This window comes from Marmota marmota, unplaced genomic scaffold, assembly GCF_001458135.2.
Source record: "Marmota marmota marmota unplaced genomic scaffold, marMar, whole genome shotgun sequence".
NCBI classification, from domain to species: Eukaryota; Metazoa; Chordata; class Mammalia; order Rodentia; family Sciuridae; genus Marmota; species Marmota marmota.
In genome coordinates, this window is record NW_025999977.1 from 41,288,402 (window position 1) to 41,303,315 (window position 14,914).

Genomic DNA, 14,914 nt, shown 5'->3' on the forward strand with positions numbered 1-14,914 from the left:
AATTTCTTCATATTTGGTTTTTCTCTTAGTCTTTGTCATTGTTTAGGTACCCCCTTTCTTTGTGTTTGTGGGAATATGGGACTCTGATTCTCTTTTTGAATATGTGTTTTTTTGTACTTAATGAAAAATATCTTGCTCTTTAATATGTATTTTCTCTTTGATTAGATGTCCTTTACTTCACTCTGTATGCAGTTTACCCTCTTACCTGCTGTTTTATTTTTTGTTTTCAATAACATGCCCTGTAAAAAGGAACTGATTTTTGAAAGAGAGCCATACTCTTTCAGAGTTTAACTTGTTTTAATAGTTTATTCACATATTTTTGGACTAATAAAATGTTTTTGTAAAAATTACACCTAATAACAAAACTTATAGTTAATCAGTAGTGAAAAATGTTCACTGAAAATACTCTGAAAGTCTCTAGGAATAACCATTGCTTACTGCATTAATTGAAGAAACTAAGAAAATTGATAGATTTCAGTTTTTTCACTATGAGAAAATGTTAATTCCTAAATGATCTCTGAAATTGAAGAAAAAGAAAAACAGTCTGAAGGTATGAAAGTCGGAAAAAAATAAAGATTTATATTTCTATTATATTACCTAATTGAAGCTGAATAACACTGTTTTAGAATTCCTGAATTGTTTACTTTGTTTCATTTCTTTGTTGGCTGGATTTCATTATCAAATAGAATTTTTATGTTTATGGGTCATCTTTTCCCAAAGTTCTTGTTTTCTGTTGTCTCTTTGTATGACATCTAGACTGGATTTTAAATTTTTTGTTCACACTTATTCTTAAGAATTTTGTTTGGGGCTGGAGTCATAACTCAGCAGTAGAGCACTTGCCTTGCACATGTGAATCACTGGGTTCAATCAGCAGCACCACATAAAAATAAATAAATAAAATAGAGATATTATATCCAACTACAACTAAAAAATAATTTTGTTTACTATTTTTGGGCATTGAGCATTGCTAAGAAAGCAGTTGTTCTTGCGTGTGTTATATAGGACTGGCTTTATTGGTTAGATTTTGCTGGCTGCATAACAGTCTCAAAATTTCACCCTTTCCCCCCTTCTTCATATCATTTGGTTAGATTAGGCTAAGTTATTGTTGGTGATAATTGACTGTAGATTGTTCTCTTTTTCTCCTGGAATCAGTGGCCATGCTCTTTATAGCAATCACAGAAGTAAGCTGAATGATGCCCACTCTTGTATCATTTCACTGACCAAATCAAGTCTTGTAGTCAACACCAAATCAACATCTTTGTGGCAGGGAAATATATTTCACTTAATCTAATATACTGTGAGGTCACATGATGGAGTAAATGATTGATAAAAACAGTAATGTAAGCTGCCACTTCGTTTTTTCATGCCTGTATTTCAATTTGGTACTTTTTAAATCTTCGAAGCTCAAAATTTAGTGGAGAATATGAGAAAAATGTTGCTGAGTACTGAATTAGTGTGTAACGGGTTCAGGTAGCACCTTGCCTCTTCTCACATTATCATTTAATATATATTTTTGATTCATAAAGGTAATATTTTCTCTTTAATGGAAGACTTGTTTTCTTTGAATATTCTCTTATACCTCTTTTTTGTTTCTTCCTCATATCTCTATAGATTTGAATGCCTTAGTTGCTTTGTATCAATATTTTCAGTAATAAATAACAAAATGCAAAGTAAACTAGCTTAATAAGGGAAATTTCACTATTTAATGCAAATGGGGAAAAAAAAAACAATAGGCAAAACTTAATCCAGGAGCTTTAGCAGTTTTATCTCTTCTGCCCTCATGTTTGTTTCATTTTCACCAAGTTCCTCCATCATAATTACAAGATGACTACTCTCAGGAAGGGAAATTGCATGGAAATGGAAGGAGACCCTCAGGGTTATACAGTGGAGGGGGTAGAGAGAGAGGAGGGGAGAGGAGGGGAGGGGGGGATGGTGGAGGATGGGAAAGGCAGCGGAGCACAACAGACACTAGTATGGCAATATGTAAATCAATGGATGTGTAACTGATGTGATTCTGCAATCTGTGTATGGGGTGAAGGTGGGAGTTCATAACCCACTTGAATCAAAGTGTGGAATATGATATGTCAAGAAATTTGTAACGTTTTGAACAACCAACAATAAAAAATTAAAAAAAAAAAAAAAAAAAAGATGACTACTCTCAGGTCCTGGAGCTGGATGTTTTTGAATATCACAAATAGGGAGAATCTGCTTCCTAGAGACCCTATATAAAACTTACACACTAATGAATCTGGCTGGCCCATTATAAAGCCAGATTTATGTATATTTGTATGTATTTATTTATTTTTGGTATTGGGGATTGAACCATGGGGCTCTTAACCACTGAGTGACATCCCCAGCCCTTTTTATTTTTTATTTTGAGACAGGGCATTGCTAAGTTGCTGAAACTGGCCTTGAACTTGTGATAATCCTGCTTTAGCCTCCTGAATTACTGGGATTACAGGTGTGTTCCACGGTGCCCAGTGGAATCAGATGTTAAACTGACATATTTTCCTAATAGCATATGTAGTTACAAGTGATATGTATTTCTGAGAAGTACAGATTATAGAAGTGGCTTCAGTAAGGAAAAGATATTAAGCCTGAAACCTGAAGAGTGAATTAGTGCTTGCTGGGAGAAAAGGAAGTCAGGGTTATCTTTGCGAACAGTCATTAGGCCAGTTAGGTAAGTTACAAAATGGAAAAAGGCCTGAGGAATCTGGAGCAGAGAATGTAGGAGAATGGTCAAGGTCAAATCATGTTGATTTTTTAAAAAAATTTTTATTCTTAGAATGTTGTGATATGAATGAACTTTAAGCTGGACAGAAGGTAGCATGATTTATTTTTAAAAGGTTACTGTGATTTCAGAGTAGCGAATAGATTGGGTGAGAGATTACTGTCACTTGAATTTGGGGACAGTTGAACACCACCAGACTGAGGTGGAGGAGCAAGTTGTTGTTGTTGTTTTTTAAATATTTTTTTAGTTATACTTGGACACAATATCTTTATTTTGTTTATTTATTTTTATGTGGTGCTGAGGATCGAACCCAGTGCCTCAAGCAATCTGCCACTGAGCCACAACCCCAGCCCAAGGAGCAAATTGTTAAAGTAACCACCATAGTTACTGAGTCTGGATTCCATGACATACTCTATCTATATCTAGACAGACACACACACACACATACTCACACACACAGTATCTGTAAAATCATGTTAAAGGTGGGTGATGTTACCTCCATTTTATAGATGAGTAAGATTAAAGGTGCTTAAAGTGATTTAGCTAGGTCCACACTGATATCTGAATTCATATTGGCATGAATCCTTTAAACTGGCTCTCTCTATAAAAGTATAGTGTGATGTTGTCTTTCATGAGTTTCATGAGTATATTTGCTTTATCTAAGCAGTGTAACTATGACCTTGTGTCTCTCAGCACTACTTGCTATTGCTAAGAACAACTTTTTCTGTAAAAAGAATTTTAAAAAGGTCAGTGGCAGTATGCTCCAAGTTATTGCCATTCTTTGAGCCTTGTGTCCAAATAGATTCAGCATAAAAGTATAGCATTGCATTTGTTCATTTCCTTTAAACAACCCCTACCTTTTATTTCTTGAGCAGAGAAAAGTAAGGTTAGAAGCTGACTTTCTCATAATAATTCTATAATCTATTTGAAGTGGTTCTTGTTTGAGCTGCTTCAGGTGTCAGCAACTACCCTCTACTTTATTTACTTGACTTTTATGTGTGGTATTGATCTCCTTTCTGCTAGGATTTTATCACCCGTGCAGGTGATGTCTTATTTCTTAAAGTCATTCAGTTTTAATAATTACAGAATTCTAGAGCTTCATCCTTTGAAGGCCTAGTCTTACCATCATGAACATTGTAGTTTATTTTATTCCTTTGTTGTTTCTTCATTATTCGTAACAAGTAAACACTGCCAGGATTCTCTTTTGTTTGTTTGGTTTTGTATTTTCCTGAGGTCAAATCTGAATTTTGTTTTAAATAATGTATGTTGTGAGTTTTTCAAATCTTTCTAGTTTCCTAAAGAGGAAAATCATACCCAGATTTGCAAGGAAAATTTTATGACAGTGTCTGTAGAGTTAACTCTTTCACCACATCTTTTCACCAGATGTGTGTGCCCTTTACTTTGATGTTACAGGTTTCACTTTAAGGACTGTTAATTTTTTGTTGTTGTTAAGGTGTTTTTTTTTTCAATATTTACTTTTTAGTCGTAGTTGGACACAATATCTTTATTTATTTATTTTTATGTGGTGCTAAGGATCAAACCCAGGGCCTCACACGTGCTAAGCGAGCATTCTACTGCTGAGCCACAATCCCAGTCCTGTTAAGATTTTTTTAAGACAGACACAATGTCTTTATTTATTTTATTTATTTTTATGTGAGCTGAGGATCAAACCCAGTGCCTCATATGTGTGAGGCAAGCATTGTACCACTGAGCTATAAACCCAGCCCCGAGGACTATTAATTTGATACTAGGGATTGAATCCAGGGAGGCTTTACCATTGAACTACTCCCCTAGTCCTTTTTATTATTTATTTTGAGACATGATCTTATTAAGTTGCATAGGATGTCCTTGAACTTTTGAATCTTTTGGCCTCAGCCTCCTGATTTGCTGGAATTACAGGCATGTGCCACTGTACCCAGTTTAAGAACTGTTTTTTGTTGTTAGTATTTTGTTCTGAATACTAATACTTAGCCCTGTCTTAAAACATTTTTTAATATAGAGGACTGCACTCTCTTATCCATGATTCTAATATCCCGGATGCTTGAAAAATGAAGTTTATTTTCATATATTTAGCACCAAAATTCATTTGGCAACACCATTTCTTTTCTTTTTCTTTTTTTTTTTTTTAGGGGGGAGAGAGAGAGAGAGAGAAAGAAAGAATTTTTTAACATTTATTTTTAGTTTTCGGTGGACACAACATCTTTATTTTATGTGGTGCTGAGGATCGAACCCAGCGCCGCACGCATGCCAGGCGAGCACGCTACCACTTGAGCCACATCCACAGCCCTTTTTTTAAAAAAAAATTTTTTTTAGTTATACATGGACACAATATCTTTGTTTGTTTATTTATGTTTATGTGGTGCTGAGGATCGAACCCACGTCTCACACGTGAGAGGCGAGTGCTTTACCGGCTGAGCCACAACCCCAACCCTGGCAACACCATTTCTGACATGAGTGTACATAATCTTTGTTTATTCCAGTTAGTTTGTCATGTTTCATTGTGTTTAGTTATGGGCTGCTACACCCCCTCATCTCCTTAGCAGTGTTATATAATTTATGGTATATATTAGCTTTCCAAAATAAAAAATATATATGTCTGAAATATTTGGCCTGAGTGTTTTGGATCAGGGATTATGGGCCTGTATATACATATCAATAGCAGTGATCACAGTGTGATGTGGCAATTTGTTCCCTTGTCTATCTTCCTCATTAGGCTATGAGCTAGAAAACCTTTGCTTTTTGGATCCATTACCTTTATCACCCTACACAGAGTAGGTGCTTAATATTGAAATTGAATCCTCAACAAGTAGGTTATTGAACATGGATTTTATTTGTTTCTTGGTTTTCCTATGTTCCCTTTTTTTTCCCAGCGATCTCTTTCCTGTTCTTCTGTTTTCTTGATTCTCACTGAAATCTTGGCTTTACCATTTTCTGTGTGATTTGTCTTTGTTATTGTTTTTTGGAGGTATTAGGGATTGAACTCAGGGGCACTCAACTACTGAGCCACATCTCCAACCTATTTTGTATTTTATTTAGAGACAGGGCCTTACTGAGTTGCTAGTGCCTCCTCATTAATGAGGATGGCTTTGAACTTGTGATCCTCCTGCCTCAGCCTCCTGAGCTTCTGGGATTATAGGTGTGCAACACTGCATCCAGTTATTCCCAGACCTAATATTCTATACAGTGACATTTTTACCATTTTTCTTAGGTATATAAACACATTGTCTTTAAGTATAATAGCACTACCTTTAAATACTACAGCCCTTATGCTTACTTTTAACAATTTTTTACTATTTTTGTTTTCTGTTTTAAAACTGTTCTTATTTGACGCTTTTATTTTAACATCATCTAGTTTCTTGATTTTCAATTATTTTATTCAGTTTTTTGCTAGTCAGTCTGATATTTTATACTATGCTCTTTAATACAAGTGATTCCACGTGGTTTATATTTTAAAATGCACCTTGTGTGGGCTGGGGATGTGGCTCAAGCGGTAGCGCGCTCGCCTGGCATGCTTGCGGCCCGGGTTCGTTCGACCCTCAGCACCACATATAAACAGAGATGTTGTGTCTGCCGAGAACTAAAAATAAATAAATAAATATTTAAAAAAATAAAAAAATAAAATGCACCTTGTGTATAATTCTCTTTTCTTTTTCTTAATATTCAAGCAACTGACCAGAAAAAAAAAAATCAACATTAGGCTTTAGTGGTAAAATGTTAGTGTCATTTTCTTGATGAAAGGACAGTAAAAAGGAAAGACAAACCAATAGTGCCTATCAGAAATTTTTTTTATAGTTTATTTTGTTAGGAACGGGAAAGTAAAATCTGATTATGATTGGAAAGGAAAATAATATGTTGTTTGAGATGATTATTATGTACCTAAAATTCTAGAAAATTAGAATTAATATATATTTATTCAAGTTGCTTCATGCAAAATAATTCAGAAGCCTATTTAATTTGTGTTTAATGATCTTATTATAGGTTTAGATATAACAAATCATGGCAGTCTATTAGCTTCACAGATCAGATTTAATTTGATATAGCAATACACAAGAGGATAAATATTGTTTATTTGAACCTGTGTGTGTGTTCCCTATTTTTTCTTATACATTTGTAAAGTTTGTGCAAAATAAGATAGAATGTTTACAAAATGTATTTGTGATACTTCTGTATTTTTCTTGACTTAAATGTTAGATAATGATTGGGATTGAGGAATTATTTTTTTCTTTACATATATGAGAATGATTTTTATATCCATTTTCTTCATGATAGCCTCTTTATAGATTGTTAGGCTAATAAAACATGTTTAAATCAAAGGAGTATTAACCAATTAAAAAATCAAATTGGTGTTACATAGAATATTTTCCAGAGATAGGAAGTCATCACTGTGTTCATCATCTTTTTGTTTTGCAGTGGGACTTCCCCTCTTGCCTGCCTGAATGCAATGCTCCACACAAACTCCCGAGGTGAAGAGGGTATCTTCTATAAAGTTCCAGGTAGAATGGGAGTATATACTTTAAAGGTAAATATTTGTGTTGGGGGCTAATTTTTAATTAAACAGCAAGCAGCAGTATATAAATAATATTTGAGCCGTAGAGGCAGAATTCTGTTTTTGAAGAACTTATTTTCAATGGGCGGTAATATTTTCAAACTGTACCAAATATATATAATTGTTGTTGCTGGGGGTTCAACCCAGGGCCTTATTTATGCTAAGTACATACTGTATCAGCCCCCATCCCCAATACTTACTTATTTATTTATGTATCTATTTATTTTTACTAATCTGTAACTGTCTATAGATAGATCAGACAAACAACTTTATTCTTTATAATTTTCTGGGATGGGGGCATGTACTGGAGATTGAACTCAGAGACTCTTTACCACTGAGCTACATAGCCCCAGCCCTTTTTATGTTTTACTTTGAGACAGGGTCTAAGTTGCTTAGGGCCTAAGTTGTTATTGCCTCAGCCTCCTGAGTTACAGGGATTACTGTTGTGTGCCCCTGTGCCCAGTAATCCTTCAAAAGAATTTTTTCTTTATTGAAAAGATAATAACTTTTTTTTTAATGGGGTCTTATTACAATTCTCAGGCTGATTTCAAACTCCTCAAGAGATCCTCTCCTACCTCCGCTTCCTGAGGCTATTGTGTGCACTGATGCCCAGCTCCCAGTGATTCTTTAAAAGAACTGTACAACATTTCAGTGATAATTGGGTTTTACTTTAGAGCATACTGCATAGATGCTTTACATTACTTTTATTTAACTGTATACTACAATCACACTTATTTCTTTTTTGTAATGGAGAAAACCAAAGTTCTGAAGACTGAATTTTCTTGATGGGTGTTAGCCAGTTAATTTCAGAATCAGAATATGAACCCAGAATTGACTTAACTTCCAAACCATGCTCTTTTTACCATAATAAGCTGGCTAATGTCTAATTCCAACAGTGAGAAAAGGAACCTTTACTTACCAATATCCTTCTGCTTACAAATAGGAAAACCACTTCAAATGAGCTTCAATAAGAAGAGAATTTATTAGTTCATGCAACTCAAAATCTAAGGAAGCTCAGGCTAGATCCTGGTGCTTAAATGACATCATCAGGACTTGGTCATGCCACTTCCTTTTGGCTTCGTTTTCAGTCAGACTTTTCACATCATTTATGACTTCACTCCTAGTCCCTACTCTGCAGTCTCTAATTTTGGAGGGAGAAGAGTCCAGGAACTACAGCCAAAACCTCCCACTTAATTTGAACTTGTCTTAATTAGTTTGGCCTACCCATGTGACCATACCTGAATGGCTTTTACCAAATCCATAGGTTCTTCGTATTGGTTTAATGTGGGGTTGAGATTAAACCTGCAACAGGCAGGTGAATTGAGGAGAAGAATTATTTTCCACAGGAGGTTTACCAGCAGATGAAAAATTAATGGTTGGAAGTCAGTGACTGTGTTTGTATCTGTGTGGGACTCTGTCCCTCTCTACTTTTTTGCACTGAACTAAAGTCATCACAAGTTCCATGGTTGTATGTAGCCCATTATTATTAAAAATATCTAACCTCCCTGTAATACCTTCTTTTTTGTGTACTGTGATTAACTTACTAGTGTTATAGGACTTTATTCACTATATGGAACTTTCTGCTTTTCTTTGATTTCTTAGCTGTTTTAGATCTTCCCTAATTTATTATTCTCAGTATATTTCTGTCATCCAGTGTGGTGGTTTCTTTCCCCACACACAAAGCAGTTTTCCATCATACACCAACTGGGGTGTACCCCCTCATTTCGTTCAGTTCATAAACTGTCAGACTGACCACCCACCTCCCGCCCATTCCTCCAACTTCAAATCCTAGTTATGTGTTCTAAGTTGTGGCCTGTACTTCTGACACAACACTTGGAATTGGGGTTCTTATGAGTCTTTCCTTGGATTCATTTAATTTGCTAAGATGGCATAAGTTTGGAAACATTTTAACTTACCCATTTATTTAAAAAGATAATAAGAAGGATACAGATGAATAGTCAGATGGAAAAGTTGCATAGACTGAGGTGTGGGAGAAGGGACATAGAACTTCCATGAATTCTCCAGAAGTACATATGAACTTCAGGCCTTTTGGGTTTTTATGGAGGTTTATTTCATTGGCCATTGGTAATCATCTCAATCTCCAGCCCTTCTCTCTTCCTGGGAGATTTTGTCTGAAAGTTCCAGCTTTCTCATTACATAGTTGGTTGGCTCCCTTGTCAGAGACTGTCCGGGGTCCCATCAAGAATTATCTTATGAGGCCAGGCAAGGTGGCTCATGCTTGTAATACCAGTAGCTCAGGAGGCTAAGGCAGGAGGATCATGAGTTCAAAGCCAGCCTCAGCAATTTAGGAAGACCCTTAGCAACTCAGACCTTGTCTCTAAATAAAATACTTTAAAAAGGACTAGGGATGTAGCTCAGTAGTAAAGCACTCTTGCGTTGAACCCCTGGTACCCCCAAAACAAAAACAAACCAAAAACCAGAATCATCTCATTAGAACAAAAGATACTACCATTACCCAGGAGAGTCCAAGAAACTTGGGAGCTGTGTCAGACATTCCTATCACTAAAGAAGTTACAGAAGTCTTACGAGCTCTGTTAGGAACTGGGGTCCAAGACCAAATTTCAGAATAAAAGATTCTTGTACTGCCAGTATTTCTTAGGAAATTGCAAGAGTTTGGGAGCTCTATGTCAGGAACCATGGTCACAGACCAAATAATGTATTTATTTTATCAAAATATGGCTTCTGGGGCTGGGGTTGTAGCTCAGTGGTAGAGCACTCACTTAGCATGTGCGAGGCCCTGGGTTCAATCCTCAGTACCACATAAAAAATAAATAAATAAAATAAAGGAATTGTGTCCACTACAACTGAAAAATCAATATTCTAAAAAAAATGTGGCTTCTATGCTAAAAAAAAATGGAAATTATAAAAAGATAAACTGTAGTCTTGATCTCTGAAGCTCACATTGTAGTTATTGAAATAAATGTATGTTCAAAAAAAATGTAATGTGCTGTAAAGTATTGTGAAAATTAAGTGAAAAAAGTGTTCAAATAAAGAGATCCAAAAAGTTGTTGTTATTAACTTGTAAGATTTTAATTGGACTTTGGACAGATAAATAATGGTAGTGAGGGCTTTGTGGACATGAGAATAGCCCAAGCAAAGGTACAGATAAGATTCAGAATGGACTTGAAAGTAGTGAAACTTGGAGTAGTTAGACCATAATCTGTGTATGAGCTTCTGTGGTAAGGAGTCTTCAACGTATAGTAAAAATAGGTGGAGATCAAACTTTTGAGGCCTTTGAACCTGACTGAGTAGTTTGGCATATGTGTGTATGTGTGTGTTTGTGTGCTGAGTAGATGGCATAGGTTTTATAGGAGAATGGCATGATCAAATCTGTGTTTAAGAAGATAATTCAAGTAGGATAGTTTTCAGAGCAAAGCAGGAAAAAAAGCTGGTTATAGTTGTCTGGAGGAGAAACTCAGACCCTAAAGAAAGACAATGGTAAAAGAGATGAAAGCAAGGGACATTAGAGAAATAGAATGTTTTGTATTTGGAGTGGGTTAAAGCGGGTGTGTGTGAAAAGATGCTAAGATTTGGGACATGAGCAGTTGATCCCAAAGGGATCACAAGTTTTTTACAAAAAGAAGATAATTATATTTGTATTTCAGATACTTGTTGAACCTTCAGGTCAAGATGTCTGGCTGGCAACTAACTCTATAAAAGCTGTCCTGCATTTTGAAGGAAAGAATAGAAAATTATGGGGTCTGTATTTTAAGAAAGTGTATAACATAAAAGATGGCTTAGAGAGAAATGGCTCAGGGCATAAATTTAAGTGGAAAATAACTGTTTCTTCCTAGATTAGAGTTTATACGGTCTTGGATATAATGTCATGGATGCCAGTTATGTCTTAGAGGGGTCATGTCTTGTGTCTGTCAGTATTATTTGATTACAAAACCAAATTATATGGGAAGATGAAATATTAGTGGGTGAAAATCCGTAGTCTTATATCTTAGAAATAACTTTCAGTAGTTTGTTGATTTATACATATATATATTTTTTTAGTACATAAATACCTATTAACTAATATTTATTGAGCTCTTATGTCAGGCACTATTCTAAGCATTTTTATATTTATTAGCTCATTTAATTTCCAAGTGATCTTTTAAGGTAGGTATTTTTATACCTTATAGAGATTAAGTTATGAGAGGTTGAGACTTTGACCAAGGCTTAACAGTTAAGAGAAAATAAAGATAGAATATCTTTGTTTTCCTTGTCCTTGATCTTTGTTATTGTTGTTGTCATTCTAATTAGTTATACATGATATGAATGTATTTGACACATCATGCATAAATGGAATATAACTTCTCATTCTTCTGGTTATATATGATATAGAATCACACCGGTCATGTACTCATGTATGCACATAGGATAATAATGTCCAATTCATTCTACTATCTTTCCTATCCCCATCTTGTCCTTGATCTTATAACCACATTATTCTCTCTCACATACTCAGCTGACACTTATCTTTTATGATTAGCATTCTCTTTATTAAATGCTGAAACCAAAAAGACTTGATATGATTTTTTTTCCCTTTATTTATTTATTTTTACATGGTGCTGAGGACCAAACCCAATGCCTCACAGGTACAAGGCAAGTGCTCTATTGCTGAGCCACAACCCCAGCCCTGATAAAATTATTTTAAAAAATTATTTTTTTCTGTTTGACCCTTGGCACTTATTAGCCTATATTCAAGAACCAATATGATTAAAGTAATATACTATCTCTTGCTATCCAGAAGCTAATTCTCTAATAGAATTCAGAATACATGGTGGTGAACACAAAAACACACAATTGTACATATATTTAACAAAATAGTTATTAAATAGTTTTTTTTTTCATTCTGAATATTTTATCATTTACCTGGACTTAGATCTACCTAATTTCTGTCTAAATTTAGCCTTTGTATTGTGCCCGCTCATGACTATTTTGTATAATTTTTATCTTTGGATGTAAATAGAAACATTAACTTATTTGAGCCAAAAAGGGAGATGGCAAGAAATCAGATAACTTTGCTTAATCTGCTGTTTTGTTTTATAATACTAAAAATTAGTGCAACTAAGTTGCAACATTGCATATCAGAAATTTAATGCCTGTTTGTGAAAATGGTAATAATTAATCCTAATTGGATGCCTACATTTTCAGAAAGATGTGCCGGATGGGGTGAAAGAGCTATCAGAAGGTTCAGAAGAAAGCAGTGATGGTCAGTCAGATTCCCAGAGTTCTGAGAACAGCAGCAGCAGCAGTGACGGTGGCAGCAACAAAGAGGGGAAAAAGAGCAGGTGGAAAAGGAAAGGTAAATCTACCTGATCCTTCAATAAAGTATTGCATGCTATAGGACAAACATTCTTTTAGTAATTACTCTTTTACCACACCCAGTCTCTTGCTCTTTCCTCTAGATCAGTACTCTCCATTAATTTCCTGCAATGATGGAAATGTTTCTATCTATACTGTCTAGTACAACACAGTGGCCACTAGTCTCATGGACTTGTTACTTCCAGTGCGAGGAATACTTTTAAAAAATACTTTCTTTTGGGGGCCAGGTTTAGGTTCACAGAAGAACTCAGTGGAGAGCCAGGCACAATGGCACACACCTGTCATCCCAGGGACTTGGGAGGCTGAGGTGGGAAGATAAGAAATTCAAGGCCAACTTCAGCAACTTATCAAGACCCTGTTTTAAAATAAAAAGTGCTGGGGATGTAGCTCAGTGGTAAAGTGCCCCTGGGTTAAATCACCAGTACTTAAAACAAAAACAAATAAAAAAACTCCCCACCCCCATGTATGCATTGTTTTGCCCACTTTCAAGATCTCCCACAAGACTGGTACATTTTTTTACAGATGATAAACCTACGCTGGCACATCATTATCACCCAGACTCCATGGTTTACATTAGAATTCACTCTTAGTGGTATACATTCTAAGGCTTTAGAAAATAATGTATAAAAAGACATGTATTCACCATTAAAGTATATAGAATAGTTTAATTGTCCTAAAAACTCTTCTGTGCTCCATCTCTTCAACCCTCTCTCCCTGATAGCCCCTAATATTCACTACTCTTTCTACCGATTACAAAGTTTTTACCCTTTCTAGAATGTCATATAGTTGAAACATTGTCAGATTGGCTTCTTTGATTTAGTAATATGCATTTTAGATTCCTCCCTGTCTTTTCATAGCTCGATGGTTCATTTCTTTTTAGCATAGTTTATCCCTTTTCCAACTGAACATTTCAGGTTGCAGTTACAAATAAAAATCTGTGCAGTTTTTGTGTGGGTATAAGTTTTCAATTCCTTTGGGTAATTATCAAGGACTATAATTAATAGATCATATGGTAAAAGTATTGTTTATTTTCATAAACTGCCAAAGTGTCTACCAAAGTGGTTGTACCGTTTTGCATTCCCATCAGCAGTGAATAGGAGTTCCTATTGGCTTTTCAGCCTCACCAGCATTTGGTGGTGTCAGTGATCTGGATTTTGGCCATTCTATTAGGTGAATAGTGGTATCTCATGTTTTAATTTGCATTTCTCTAATTACACGTAATGTGGGACATCTTTTGTGTTTTTATTTGCCCTCTGTATGTATTCTTTGGTAAGATGTCTATTCAGGTCTTTGACCTATTTTTTATCAGGATTTTTGTTATTGAACTTGAAGAGGTTTTTTTTATATATTTTGAGTAGTAGACCCTTTTTTTGTTTGTTTGTTTTATTTTTTGGTTAAGGGATTGAATGCAGAGTTGCTTAACCAGGAGCCACATTCCTAGCCCTTTTTATTTTTTGAGATGAGGTCTCACTAAGTTGTTTGGGGCCTCACTAAGTTGCTGAGGCTGACTTTGAATTTGCGATCCTCCTGCCTCAGACTCACAGGCCACTGGGATTATAGGCATGAGCCACCATACCCAGCAGCAGTCTTTTGCATGTGTTTTCTCCAAAACTGTGTTCTTTTTAGTTTCCTGCAGTTTGTTTTCATAGAGTATAAGTTTTTCATTTGAATGCAGGCTAGCTTATCCATCCTTTGTTTTATGGATGGTATCTTTGGTCTCGTATTTAAAATTCATCATCATCAAACTTGGGGTCACATAGATTTTTTTTTTCTATTATCTTTTATAATTTTGAGTTTTGTTTTTAGGTCTGTGATCCATTTTGAGTTAATTTTTGTGAAGAGTGTAAGGTCTGTGTCTTATTCATTTTTTGGTATGTGGATATCCAATTAGAAACTGATTTTATTTTATTTAAATTTATTTATTTGGTACTGGGAATTGAACTCAGGGTCACTTGACCACTGAGCCACATCCACATCCCCAGCCCTATTTTGTATCTTTTATTTAGATACAGGGTCTCACTGAGTTGCTTAGTGCCTGGCTTTTGCTGAGGCTGGCTTTTTTTTTTTTTTTAATATTTATTTTATAGTTGGACATAATACCTTTATTTCACTCATTTATTTTTTACATGGTGCTGAGGATCGAACCCAGGATCCCATGCATGCGAGACGAGCGCTCTACCGCTGAACCACAACCCCAGCCCTGAGGCTGGCTTTTAAATTCTCAATCCTCCTATTTTAGCCTCCTGAGCCGCTGAGATTAGAGGTGTGCATCATCATGCCCAGCATGATTTTATTTTTTGAAC

At 35.4% G+C, this 14,914-nt stretch overlaps 1 protein-coding gene across 8 annotated transcripts in view; it reads left to right on the top strand.

The window, feature by feature from the left end:
* Asxl2 (ASXL transcriptional regulator 2) overlaps positions 1 to 14,914 on the top strand; it is a 135,457-nt gene that overhangs the window by 63,887 nt on the left and 56,656 nt on the right. For 6 of the 8 annotated variants that reach the window (XM_048804696.1, XM_048804694.1, XM_048804693.1 and 3 more), the window contains 2 exons: positions 7,142 to 7,250; positions 12,441 to 12,591. In XM_048804696.1, the coding sequence (XP_048660653.1) occupies positions 7,142 to 7,250; positions 12,441 to 12,591 (260 nt within the window). Of the gene's footprint in view, positions 1 to 7,141; positions 7,251 to 10,903; positions 10,998 to 12,440; positions 12,592 to 14,914 lie in introns of those variants that run through there. The other 2 variants (XM_048804699.1, XM_048804698.1) reach the window with 1 other exon arrangement.